This window comes from Triplophysa rosa, linkage group LG9 (assembly GCF_024868665.1).
Source record: "Triplophysa rosa linkage group LG9, Trosa_1v2, whole genome shotgun sequence".
Lineage (NCBI taxonomy): Eukaryota > Metazoa > Chordata > Actinopteri > Cypriniformes > Nemacheilidae > Triplophysa > Triplophysa rosa.
The window spans coordinates 23,615,488-23,628,074 of NC_079898.1; the positions used below are offsets into that span (position 1 = coordinate 23,615,488).

The following is a 12,587-nucleotide window of genomic DNA, read 5'->3' on the forward strand; positions in this document are numbered from 1 at the left end:
TTTGAGCACTTTAGTAGCTTTTTTTAACAAATAACTGATCACACTTTTGCATTTGTTAATATGCAGCTATAGGGTCGCAATCCTGTCACACCACCATTACCTCACAACAAAACACAATGATTGACTTCCGTCTGGTCCATTTTTAGAACATGTTAATGCAAAAGCAAACATTGCAAAATGCATGTTGACCTTTTCATAATAAATGATGAAATGTTGCAGTACTATAAGATACAGTCACCAACACACGTACATCTAATACAATCAAATATACATAATGCCTATAAAACCAGATTTACCAACTGTATGATTCATGGAGATTAATAATGTCTATAAATTAATGAAGACCTCTAATGTCATTAAAACCAAATTTACAAACGATAGATTTGCAGATTTGACTCTACTATGATGTTTTAATTTCTTGAAAAATACATAAGCTGTTCTTTGGCAGGCTATATGGCTCCACAATGAACCTTTAACATCTGCAGAACCCTTCTGTTCCACAAAAAAAGTTATTCATAGAGGGAAAAGGTTTTAAATACTATGAAACGGATGTGCAACAAGTATTTTGGGGATTTTTTTGTTTTGTTTTACAGCATGACCGGCTTAAAGGAATCCCCCTTTCTGACATACTCATCCCCACCCTGATGCACACTTTTACAGCGGGCTAATATGCACACACTAAGATCTATTTCAACGTGATCCAACCCTTCAAATTTTTTATTTGGTGTAATCTCATGTAGTCATGTTGATTCAGTCACATTATATAAGAAGTCTGGCCTGAACACATCCAGTTATTTCAGATGTCGCAACATGACACACGTTTCCAGGTTACACCACAAAATATTTTCTACATTATACCTAATATCATATTTACACAATGATGCACAGCTTCTGTACATTCAGTATATGAAATATAATCCGCCTTTGTTGGAAAGTCAGTGTTCCGTTTTGTCTTACATTGTGAGCACAAATGTTGGAATACCTGAAAAAAGCTTTTGTGAGGGGCAGATGCAGGGTTAAGGTACACAAAATTTGTTAGCTCAAAATAAATACAACAGAAGTCAATAGCTCAGTGTTAAACTTGTTTGACTAGAACAGATTATCTGCTTTCAAGACAGCAATTCACCTGCATGCGCAAATGTCTTCAATCAACCACTACTTAGTTAAATGAAACATACACAATAGAATTTGTACATTTTAACTGCACACACAAACATGGGCTACTTTTGCGATGGAAGGTGACATTTAGTGTTACCAATGTCTGATGAACAATTAAACAACAGGTATGCATTTGTCTTTTATTGCATATCTGTGTGACAACACACATTTATGAAAGAACAGAGGTCTAAGATATACACAGAACTATTGTTACACTTCATATTTGCAGAGTTACATAATAAGGGTGTGCACCTTCAAGCATGTGCCCGTGTCGCCGTGAGCAACGGAGATCACACCTGAAATCACATCTCGGCTTGTTTTTATGTGGCTTTTATTTCTGAAAGTAATTAGCTGCCAAGCACAAAAATCACACCCAAAGCTATAAGCTTGAAATTTACTTTGCCACTGAACCCCTTGCGCTTCCTTGACGACCCATGCTTTGCCACAAAACATTTTCTATTGAATCCTAAGTGTATAAAACATGCACAGTTCATTTAATAACATAAAAAAGCCAATAGGCAACTGTGTCACAGCACCAAAGTTCTTTTTAATGTTTCCCATCCAAGGAACACTTGGAGGGCTACAGGATGTGACATCATTACAGAAGAGCAAGCCTGAACAATTTCGCATTGTTTCAACAGATACCGCCTAAAGCATACAATGCATGCAGCGTTATGAGCACAGAGAGGTGCCTGACCTCATACCTCAGAACATTCCAAGTACAAAAGTCACAAGTTTCAGCTCCCACTTCCCTTTCCTGCTGTGTTTGAGCCTGATTTTCACTCGGTTCTTTTGCTCGATGCTGTACGTACATGCATATTTTAGTTAAATGTCAACTGACAGAAGAGCTTCTCATTTTACACCGTAGCTGATAATCTAAACCTACTGGGCTGAAAAATGTAGGCCAAAATGAAATAGATCCTAAATAGGAAACTCCCTTTCGAGATTGATTATGAAACATAATTCTAGGCTACACCACCCCTGCTTAAATGTTATTTTTGGGGAAGGGCCCAGGGTTCATTTCAAGTAATAATAACGCAATGAAAGTTTTGTGCCATGTTGTCATAAATAATAATAATGACATTGCAAATAGTGATCTGTGCAAATGTATATAGAGATAAGACAGAGTGCATGAAAAATACTGTCATCATGGGTAGCTGGCCAACACGTCATGACTGTTATCATACTAAAGGCACATGGCCACATAATGCTGCCACAATCAAAGTAAACAAAAACGATCTGCATTACGCATACAAATTGTTCTGTGCAGGGTTGCCAGCTTTGCAAGGACCAAACAAAACTAGTCCAAAAATGACCAACTCAAATACTCAAAAATGACCCCAAACTCAAAATATGCTACTCTTATATCTTAAATATATATATTTTAGAGACACTGTTATGTAGTCCTACTCACACAATTTTTTGAAAATCGCTGTATAGTAATCATAAACACATTTTGCTTTCACAGATAACTTCATCTACCTTAAAAGTGATAGATGAACAATATACTTCCACACTTAAACCACGGAATAAAAACAACCCACAGCAATCAGCCCAAATTTTGCAGAAAAAACTCAGACTTGGCAACCCTGGTTCTGGATGCGCTAAAGATGCCACATGCTTTCTGCACTCAAATAATATGGAAATATTGTGCTGGACTGCAGCAAGGCCCATGCAAAAGACAACACTCCATCAACTTGTCAGAATGTTGTTGAATATTATTTGCATGCATCCACAAGAGAGGCGGGACTATATCAGCACCTGTGTCTGACTGATGATGTCATTTATCAGGTTAGTTCTCCATGTCACACTTTCAGAATTATAGACAACTCATGCAGCTCATCATCGTACAAATGAGCCGAAGATCAGCAACTAGCACTAACAGCCAGACACATCAGACACTTACCATCTGAATATGCTGTGCCGCTCCATGTGGTACACAAAAGCCCCAATCCAACTGTAAATTCAATCATAACAAAAACAAACTTGTATGTCTACAGGATATGCAGTATTTTTACATTAAATTCAACATCTCTTAGTCATCTTGTATTTTTTGCCATGGGTAGGTAGTAAAAATATTTTATAGCTCTTTTGTTTAATTACTCTTTTGTGTTTCGGTAATTAAACAAATGGCGTAATTAAATGTTACAATAACTACGGCTGTGTAAAGGAAACATTTACAACCATAATGAAAGTGTGACAGCAGCGGGTTCAGACTAGCCGTGTTACAAGTGTGACCAGTTTTGAGCTTTGAAAAAGTACTTCTTATTTGGGAGATAGCAAAGACGTTGCTGAATATAAAAGTGATATATACATATATTTAAATGTCAATGTTTGAAAAATACATCATATGACAATTTTGTATAATTATAAAAACAACAGTCAAAAGTAATTAACCACCATGACAGAAAACAAGCGTGTGTGTTACTGTAAACACCTCACAAAAGGGGTAAGAGAGGAGAGACAGAGACTGACACATTAAAAAGACATCATCTTCATTTTTAAACCACACCTTATTAAATAAGATATGGCATTTCCTTTCTGTGACTATATGCCTAATCGTATAAACAAGTCTAGGCTGCTTGAAGCACTGGTTATAAAAGTATGCAGTATGCATTATTAAACTGTCAGGTGATGACTGAATGAAACTTTGTTTTGAGTTATTTTGGATACGGAATATCATAGAAACAGGAAAACAAGGGAATACAAAGAAAATATACTTTTTAGGCTTTTTTTGGTTACATTAATTTAACCAACAGAATTGAGCCCCTATCCATAATGATGTTGTGCAGATTACCAAAGCAGAAAAGCTAGTTTGTGGCAGGGCCTTTAGTGGGGAAAGCCTTTTGTTTCCCTTCTTTTTGAGAGACGAGGCTTTAGGAACAATGTGATAAAGACCTGACGGAGAATGTTGCACATTGTGGGTCAGACCTGTTCATTCATAAAGTGTTTAAAAAGGCTTCATGCGCTGTTGACTTTGGGCCAACATAAATACAGTGCAGAAAAGAAGGGACTGCGTTGAAGAGAATGATTTACAGCCAAGCCCAGAGGTAGAGCTGTCGGTTTCAGGTATCGCTCACATTTGCATTCAAAATATGAAACAACAATGAAAGGAAATTCCTCACATACTTACAGGTGCATGCGTTGAAAGACATATTTACCCAGCTGCAGAAAGCCTGTGTGTAAAAAATGTAAACTGAAAGGTGAGAAACGTTGGACGTGACCTAGGACTTCATAATCCATTCCTCCATCGCCCCGGAACTGATCACTGTAAGTGAAAAGTAAAAATAAAGCATTATTATAGGATGCAACAAGAAGTAAGGAAAAGTTTGAATCCATTGAGTTTAAAGTCATGGGTAAAATGAACTCAAGCAAGGGGCTCAGGAGTGATATAGCATGAATCATAACGTGCCCAAGCGTTTTGTAGTTGTAACATCTTTGATACTGTCAAATTAAGTGTAGTATCGTATCGGGCCCGATACTAAGCTCATGTACTTCGTAAAAATGCCCCGATACCCCATGTGACTGAAATTTGTTGTGAAATTTGCTTTGAAAGTTTGTGACAAGCACATAAAGTTATTTCTTTTTTAATAATGTGTTCAAGGTGGAGTTGTTTGTAATTATGAAACTACTCTATTTTTATTAGTCTCACTGTGTTGTGAAAAGGTACAGGCATCGGTATCGTCGAGTACCAGAAAAAAGATTTTCTTTCTAAAAAATGGTATCTGTGCATCCCTAATTAAGTGCATAATTTCTTTAAACAGGAGGATAAAAGACTAATTAAACATTTGCATTTTGGTGTAAGCCTGACTTAATGTAGGGCTATATCAGTTGCAGGAAGCAGGTAACAAGCATGTTTTCCTCTTTTGGAGGGGAATCTTCATTGAACTGGATCATAAACAGAATGTCCTCTCTGAACCTGATGCACTTCTGTCTCACTGCCATCTGCTGACTGGAAGTGTTAAATAAAAAAAGAAAAATGGAAAAGTACATGTTTTTATTGCAGATTTTTATCAAATGTACATTAACTGAATGTAAAAGTAAACAACCTACGACTATTATAGTCGTATTGTTATTTTAGTTTATTTCCTAAAAGCCCCAGAATAAATTAGCATAGAAACCGATTTTACACGTACCATTATGTGTATTTGTGGACGTAAGTTACACTGTACAGTATGTGTATTGTATGCCTGTTCGCGTTTGTGCCTGAGTTGAACTTGAGTTTCACACTGCGATAACCTTCTCGTCGACCTTGTTGCTGGAGTGGAAAGTTTTGTTTACATTTCAAATAAAGAGCTTTAATTTTCCGCTCACCCGATTCAAAATGGGACTGTTTTACCCTCTGGCGTTGATACATTCAGCAACATGTTGCAGCGCGAGCACTTCACGTACATTACGCATTAATACGCAAACAGATGTACGTATGGACGTTTGTTGTGAGGATTATTTTCACACAGGATAATTAATGATATTTCGACAATTTATAATTGTAACTTCATTTTTAAAAATAATAATAAAGAAGAGTACGACTAAAAATCATTAAAAACTAGCATGTTTATACACGTTTTTTACTGTTTTAAATCTGGAAGATCGAAAAGGCTTTTAAGGTAAATCTAAATCTCCGGGGTAAAGTGTGAAAATATTGTCTTATGTATTAAAAATGTTAAAGATTAACTCAAGACAAAACAGTGGGTTTTTTTGTACGTCGCTACGCAGATGGTTGTGACTTCAAAGTAACGCGAGAGCCTTTTGAAAGCAATGCTCTCGAATTGCTCTCGCGTTACTTAATTGTCGTTAATCGATCAGTCTGCGCCATCTGCGCAGCGCCGCATGACGTAGAACACACAGACGTCGACGGATGTAGTTCTTCCAGTAACCAATCACAGCGCTCGAGAGGAGGGGTTTCTCATTCGCGCCTGGAGTTCTGCAGGCTGCATGTGGAGGACGATAAACAAACATTGACGTGAATGAGTTTGTGTTATTTTTGTGTTTTGGGAATTAGTAAGTGTTTATGATGGCGGGAGTCATCCGCAGACTCGACGAGACTGTAGTGAACCGCATCGCAGCAGGAGAAATCATCCAGCGGCCTGCCAATGCCATTAAAGAGATGATGGAGAACTGGTGACGTTTTATTTATTTATTCATTATTTATCAATAATCACTACTGACATGCTATTTATCGATAAAAATGTATACTTTATAAGTTAATATTAACTTAACACATGTCACTTATGCTTGTCAATAATAAGTAACTAGTCAATTTATTGATCAATAATGACAGCTAACAAATTATATATTGATAATTTATTTGTTCCTTATAAATATAAGAATTAGCACAATTTATAATAATTTCATTTATTTTTATTAATAATAATCAACTATTGGCAAATTTATAATTCACTACTACACTACTAAATTTTATTGACTACTGCTACTCATTTTCATTGAACTAATATCTCTTAAGCATCCCATAATCATGAAAGAAAAAATATTTTATATATATATAAATATAAAAGATAATTATTATTGGTTATGTACATATTTACTAATTTGATTTTTATTTGTTTTTATTTTAACCCAGTAAAAGTTCACTTTTGTATGAGGTACACAAATGGAAGCTGTTTTCTAAAATGATCGTAATACATCAACAATACACATTTTTTTGTAATGTTGTGTCTTTAATCCTCAGTCTGGATGCAAAGGCCACAAATATCCAGATCACAGTGAAAGAGGGCGGGCTCAAGCTCATTGTCATACAGGACAACGGCACTGGCATCAGGGTACATCACTTACTGCTAACTGCACACATGGAAGTTTTTTAAATGACACGTTTCATAGATGGACTATGTTTTTGTTTTCACAGAAAGACGATTTAGAAATCGTTTGTGAACGTTTTACAACCAGCAAGCTTCAGACTTTTGAGGATCTGACATCAATCTCAACATATGGATTCAGAGGGGAGGTATGTGTCATCTGTATATATACTGTATATACAGTACTGTCAAAAATTCATTGCACTTCAGATGCCACAGCTCTTATGGAGAACTTATGATGGTGAGATCAGATCTGTGTGGGCCATACTCCGTTGTAAGACTCCTTGTTCATACAAACATCTCACTTGATTATTAGAGTTAATGGAAGGTCATGTTTGGAAACCTATATCGATAGTTTATACAATAGTTTGTACACTAAAGGAAAATATACAAATAAATGTCAAATAAACTATATAAGTACATTAGCTAGTTGATCAACTGATAAGAAGCTAAATCTCTTTTACAGGCTCTCGCCAGCATCAGTCATGTAGCTCATGTCACAATAACCACAAAAACAGCTGATGCAAAATGTGCCTACAGGTAATTTGTTTTGTGCCAGGTATGCAGACTGTTACATAAATAAAACAATAAACGTATTAAATACTACATCATTAATTAAACATATAAATAAAATACATTTTATTTGAAAAAAGTTGTTTTGATTTTATTTACAGAGGCAACTACTGTGATGGGAAGCTGAAGTCTGCACCCAAACCCTGTGCTGGAAACCAGGGCACATTGATTTCTGTACGCGTGACTGACATCACTGCTTCTTCAGAGGTGCACGCCATGTTCCACATAAAAATGTTTCACATAAAGGTCATCTTGGTTTTCTTTAGGTAGAGGATCTGTTCTATAACGTGTCTACTCGACGGAAAGCTTTGAAGAGCCCCGGTGAGGAATATTCCAGAATCGTTGAGGTTGTGAGCAGGTGAGTTCATCGCACAATTCAGATTGAAGTTGTTTTACAATCAGATGTCATACGGTATGAATGAGTTTTATTCCATACAGATACGCCATTCACAACTCTGGGAAAAGTTTAAGCGTCAAGAAGGTGAAAAACTCATTAGATCTCCATATCAACCAGCAGATTTGAAATGTTTATTTACTATAGTATTATGTCTCTTGCTAGCAAGGTGAGATGGTTTCAGATGTGAAGACTCTTCTAAACGCCTCTGTGCTGGACAATATACGTGTGGTTTTTGGAGTGGCTGTCAGCAGGTACTTGTATTTGATGTGATTTTGCCATCTTCCTTTGTTTTCGTGTTTATGTCGAATCCACAAAATGCAGTTTGTTCCATATCCTGTTTTAGGTGCTTATGGAAGAGCTATTATTTGTCGTATTATACATAGATGATATTTGACGGATCCAAATATATTCACAAGCATTTCTAACTAAACAGCAGTTGTGCGTTAAGTGATGGTGAAACGTTTGAGTTTGTTTATTTCAGAGAGCTGATTGAGGTTGAATGTGAAGATCAGAAACTTGCTTTTAAACTGAAGGGTTACATCTCCAACGCCAACTACTCTGTCAAGAAGTGTGTCCTCATCCTTTTCATCAACCGTATGTTTTTAAAATGTGTCGTTTTTAAATGTTGCATTGACCGTCACGCAGCTTATTGCGGTTTTTAACATGGTTTGTTTGACTTTATAAACCGCAAAAAGATCGTTTGGTGGAGTCTAGTGCCTTGAAGAAAGCCATCGAGACGGTCTACACTGCATATCTTCCCAAAAACACTCATCCCTTCCTTTATCTTAGGTAATGCATTCTGATCATATGAAATGATCCTTTCATAAAAATAAAAGCAGAACAGAATAATTCAACATATCTGAGTGGTACTTTCTACATTTATTTACTGTAAAACAGTTCTAAAAACTCCACATAACTTCATATGTTCTCTTGTTGTAAAGTCTGGAGATTGCGCCTCAGAACATCGACGTGAACGTTCACCCCACCAAGCATGAGGTTCACTTCCTGCACGAGGACTGCATCATCGAGAGCGTTCAGAAACACATCGAGAGTAAACTCCTCGGCTCTAATTCTTCACGCACGTACTTCACACAGGTACGAATTTACACCTTCAGGTTCTTCTGATTGGAATATTATGAGGTCTCAACCGGCTTGCTTTATCTATAGACTCTGCTTCCGGGACTTTCCGCGTCCACCGGAGTGGCGAAAGCAACTGGTTCTTCGGCAGATCCCCAGGAGCGTGTTTACGCCCATCAGTTGGTGCGCACGGACAGCAAGGCACAGAAACTGGATGCTTTTCTTCAGCCATCAACCTCCACCGCTGCGGCTCAGAGTAGGTCAGAGAAAACATCCAGCCCTCCAAAAGATGCTGAAGATGTGATCGAGCTCGATGACTCGGAAATGCTGGATGCTGTTGAGGTTCTGGACCCGAGCGTCACGGATGAGCCAAAGACAGACGCTCAACATCCACCTGAGGATGCACCACCCAGGTGAAGTGTTATGTGCGACTTTAGTTAGTATACTAGCTCTGTTTTAGCACACTCGGGGCAGGTTTATGAAGTGTTGTCCTTATAACACCAAACACTTATTAACTGATTATGTTTAACCAAAGAAAAGATTGCAGCTTGTTTAGCGTGTTGACAAAATGTTTATATGCTCTCCTACTTGATAAAAGCGTCTGCCAAATGAATAAATGTAAATGCAAGCATTGCTCCCCCTGGTGGTAGATATAAAGAACACAGAAAATAATGCACTATGGAACTTGATTCTGATGTTTTTATATAACAAACATTGGCTATATGTACGAGCTGTTAGCATGTTTACTGTATTATACACTTTCGTGTATTCTATTTGAAGTTTGAAGTAGAGGACCTGTTGTCTTTGGTGTTTCAGGAAAATACATCATGTTGATGAAGGGAAGAAGGATTTGACAGCAGCCGCTCTTCCCAGGAGACGCATCATCAAACTGACCAGCATAAAGGAGCTTCGAGAAGATATAGAAGAAAAAACACACAAAGGTCTAGTCAAATTAAAGAGACAAGTCATCCCAAAATGAAAATAGTGTGGTTTTGTCTTGCTTTGTGAAGGGAACAACAGAATTCTACTTCCTGAAAATCTTTTCCTTTTGAAGAGAACAGACCTAATAATGTCCTGCCACTGTAGGGAATATGCCAACAAAGGGAAGAATGTTTCATGTAAAGTATAATTGAGTGGTCATGTTGTGTGATTGTCTTGGTTGTGTTTTAATCCACAGGTTTACAGGAGCTTCTGCAGAATCATTCATTTGTTGGCTCTGTCAATCCTCAATGGACTCTAGTGCAGCATCAGACCAAACTCTACCTGCTGAACGCAACCAAACTCAGGTGACAGCATCAGTCTGTTCAGAAACGTCTAACACTTGTTATATTTATTTAATGAAACAGATACACGGTTTTCTGCTGTTTTAGTCAGGAGCTGTTTTACCAAATTCTGATCTACGATTTCGGTAACTTCGGGGTCCTTCGCTTGTCGGTTTGTTATCGTTTCTTATCCTTTTTACACAATTTACAGTTTTTACAAATCTGCATATTTCTCCCATGCTGCTCACTTGAAAAACATGAATGAATGATGTTTAATGTTAAATTTGTATGTGTATTATTTGCTGTTCTACTTAAATGAATTGAAGTTTGCGGTACATTAGAATCCAGCGCCGCTCTATGATCTGGCCATGTTGGCTCTGGGCTCAGAGGAGAGCGGATGGACGGAGGAAGACGGTCCAAAAGAAGGGCTGGCCCAGTATATCGTGGGCTTCCTGAAGCAAAAAGCAGAAATGCTGGAGGAATACTTTTCCCTGGAAATAGATGATGTGAGTGATGAATCCTACAGACGCCTCAATATTTAATCACGATTAAACATGAGGCGGAGGTTCCCTTACGAAAATTTACCATGGTTTTACTACAGTTAAAACCAAAAAGACATGGTTACTGTAGTAAAACCATGGTTTTGCCCCAAGTAATCAATGCACCAAAAAAAACATGGTTAATTTTCATAAGGGTTACAAAACTTTATTACACGGCTCATTTGAATGCTTGATTCTGATTGGCCAGTCGCGACATTCCAAGGATTGTTATTGTCAAATAACAACCGCTCAAAACTAATAACAACCTGTAACCCGGACGCTGCTAATCATTTTGAGAGGGGCAGTTTAATATTACACAAAAATTAATTATAAATATGTCTTTTAATAACATATATGACATTATATTTACAAATGATTAGACCAATTTGCCTGTTCCTGAGGTTTGAACGTCGTTTCTTTAAAACCAAAACTAAACTGCTTTTCCTCACGGAAGGTCTGCATTCAGTAAAAATGAGCTAATAAAATATTTCAAATTCACATTTTATGTCCAGTTTTTCTCATTTGCCAAGTAGCCGTGTAATAAGCGGGATAATGTACAAGCAGCTGGCTGTTTTCGCCAAATAAGCCCCTTCAGTGATACAAGACCCTCCGCTTCGTGCCTGTACATTATCCCTTACATAAACAACAGCTATTTCATATAAAATATCTTATTTTATGACATAAGCATGAAATTTGAGAATTGGTCAAAGTGGATAACACTCATGTTATATCATTCATTATTAGTAACGGTTTGTTTTATTATAGGAAGGGAAACTTGTTGGTCTTCCAATGCTGCTTGATAACTACATTCCTGCTATGGAGGGACTTCCAATGTTTATTCTGCGTTTAGCCACCGAGGTCTGTTTCACCTCAATGTAGTTTTTTAGGCTTTGTATATGAACAATTATTATGAAAATTATTTTAAAAAATGACTTAAGTTTATATGTGATGTATGATGCAGGTGAACTGGGACCGTGAGAAGGAGTGTTTCCGTGACTTGGCTATAGAATGTAGTCACTTCTACTCCATCAGGAAACAATACACGCTGGAGTCCGATACAGAAGAGCCTCAGGTAGATTTAAAACAATGCACAAAGAAAAGATTGCATTTCATTTAATATTGTGTAAATCACAAGTTATTAAACGGTCAAATATGAATAAATGAAAAATGTTAAAAGCGGCTTCTGATATGAATTCCTATGGATTTCTGCATTAGCTGATGCATCACACTGGTAATGAAACTAGAATGTTTATTGAATCAATGGCTTCTTTACTTGTAGGATGCAGAGATGAGTTGGCAGTGGAAGGTGGAGCATGTGCTGTTCAAAGCTGTCCGCTCTCTCTTCAGTCCTCCGAAACACTTCAGTGAAGATGGCAGCGTTCTCCAGATCGCCAGTCTGCCAGATCTCTACAAAGTGTTTGAAAGATGCTGAAGTCCAGCACCGTTCTTCTGTGTAATAGTTCAAATGCTGTTCTCAGAAATATTGTGGAGATGAGTCCACAATAAACAGACTGTCATTATCTGTAAAGAAGAGCTTTTAGATGGTTGGCATAAAACAGGAAATTTGTGTATATTTGTAATATTATTAAACTTGAATATTCAATATTTTCATATTATTAAAGAGTTGTCTTAAAAAACTGTTTATCCTTGATGTATTAAAAAGTTCAAATGCATTCAGACTGATTTCCTTCATCAGACTTTTTAACTTAAGCTTCAATATAGCTGCATTACATTCATTTTTTGGTCCAAAATAAAAAAACAGTATATC

The 12,587-nt window shown here is 37.0% G+C and overlaps 1 protein-coding gene across 1 annotated transcript; it reads left to right on the forward strand.

Annotated features, from left to right (window-relative positions):
• Window positions 1-6,047: 6,047 nt before the first annotated feature.
• mlh1 (mutL homolog 1, colon cancer, nonpolyposis type 2 (E. coli)) lies at window positions 6,048-12,470 on the forward strand. The gene is made up of 19 exons (XM_057341284.1): window positions 6,048-6,279; window positions 6,848-6,938; window positions 7,022-7,120; window positions 7,438-7,511; window positions 7,646-7,718; window positions 7,811-7,902; window positions 7,983-8,025; window positions 8,104-8,192; window positions 8,423-8,535; window positions 8,637-8,730; window positions 8,883-9,036; window positions 9,109-9,431; window positions 9,835-9,959; window positions 10,196-10,304; window positions 10,389-10,452; window positions 10,622-10,786; window positions 11,585-11,677; window positions 11,781-11,891; window positions 12,099-12,470. The coding sequence occupies exons 1-19, from the start codon at window positions 6,170-6,172 to the stop codon at window positions 12,249-12,251; spliced, it is 2,175 nt and encodes a 724-aa protein (XP_057197267.1). The 5' UTR covers window positions 6,048-6,169; the 3' UTR covers window positions 12,252-12,470.
• Window positions 12,471-12,587: the final 117 nt, after the last annotated feature.

Bases quoted from the DNA above. Each gene is read 5' to 3' on its own strand.
- mlh1 (XM_057341284.1), top strand. From the start codon at position 6,170: ATGATGGCGGGAGTCATCCGCAGACTCGACGAGACTGTAGTGAACCGC. The intron at 7,121-7,437 runs GTATGTGTCATC...TCTCTTTTACAG, and splicing joins CATATGGATTCAGAGGGGAG to GCTCTCGCCAGCATCAGTCA. The intron at 8,193-8,422 runs GTACTTGTATTT...TGTTTATTTCAG, and splicing joins TTTGGAGTGGCTGTCAGCAG to AGAGCTGATTGAGGTTGAAT.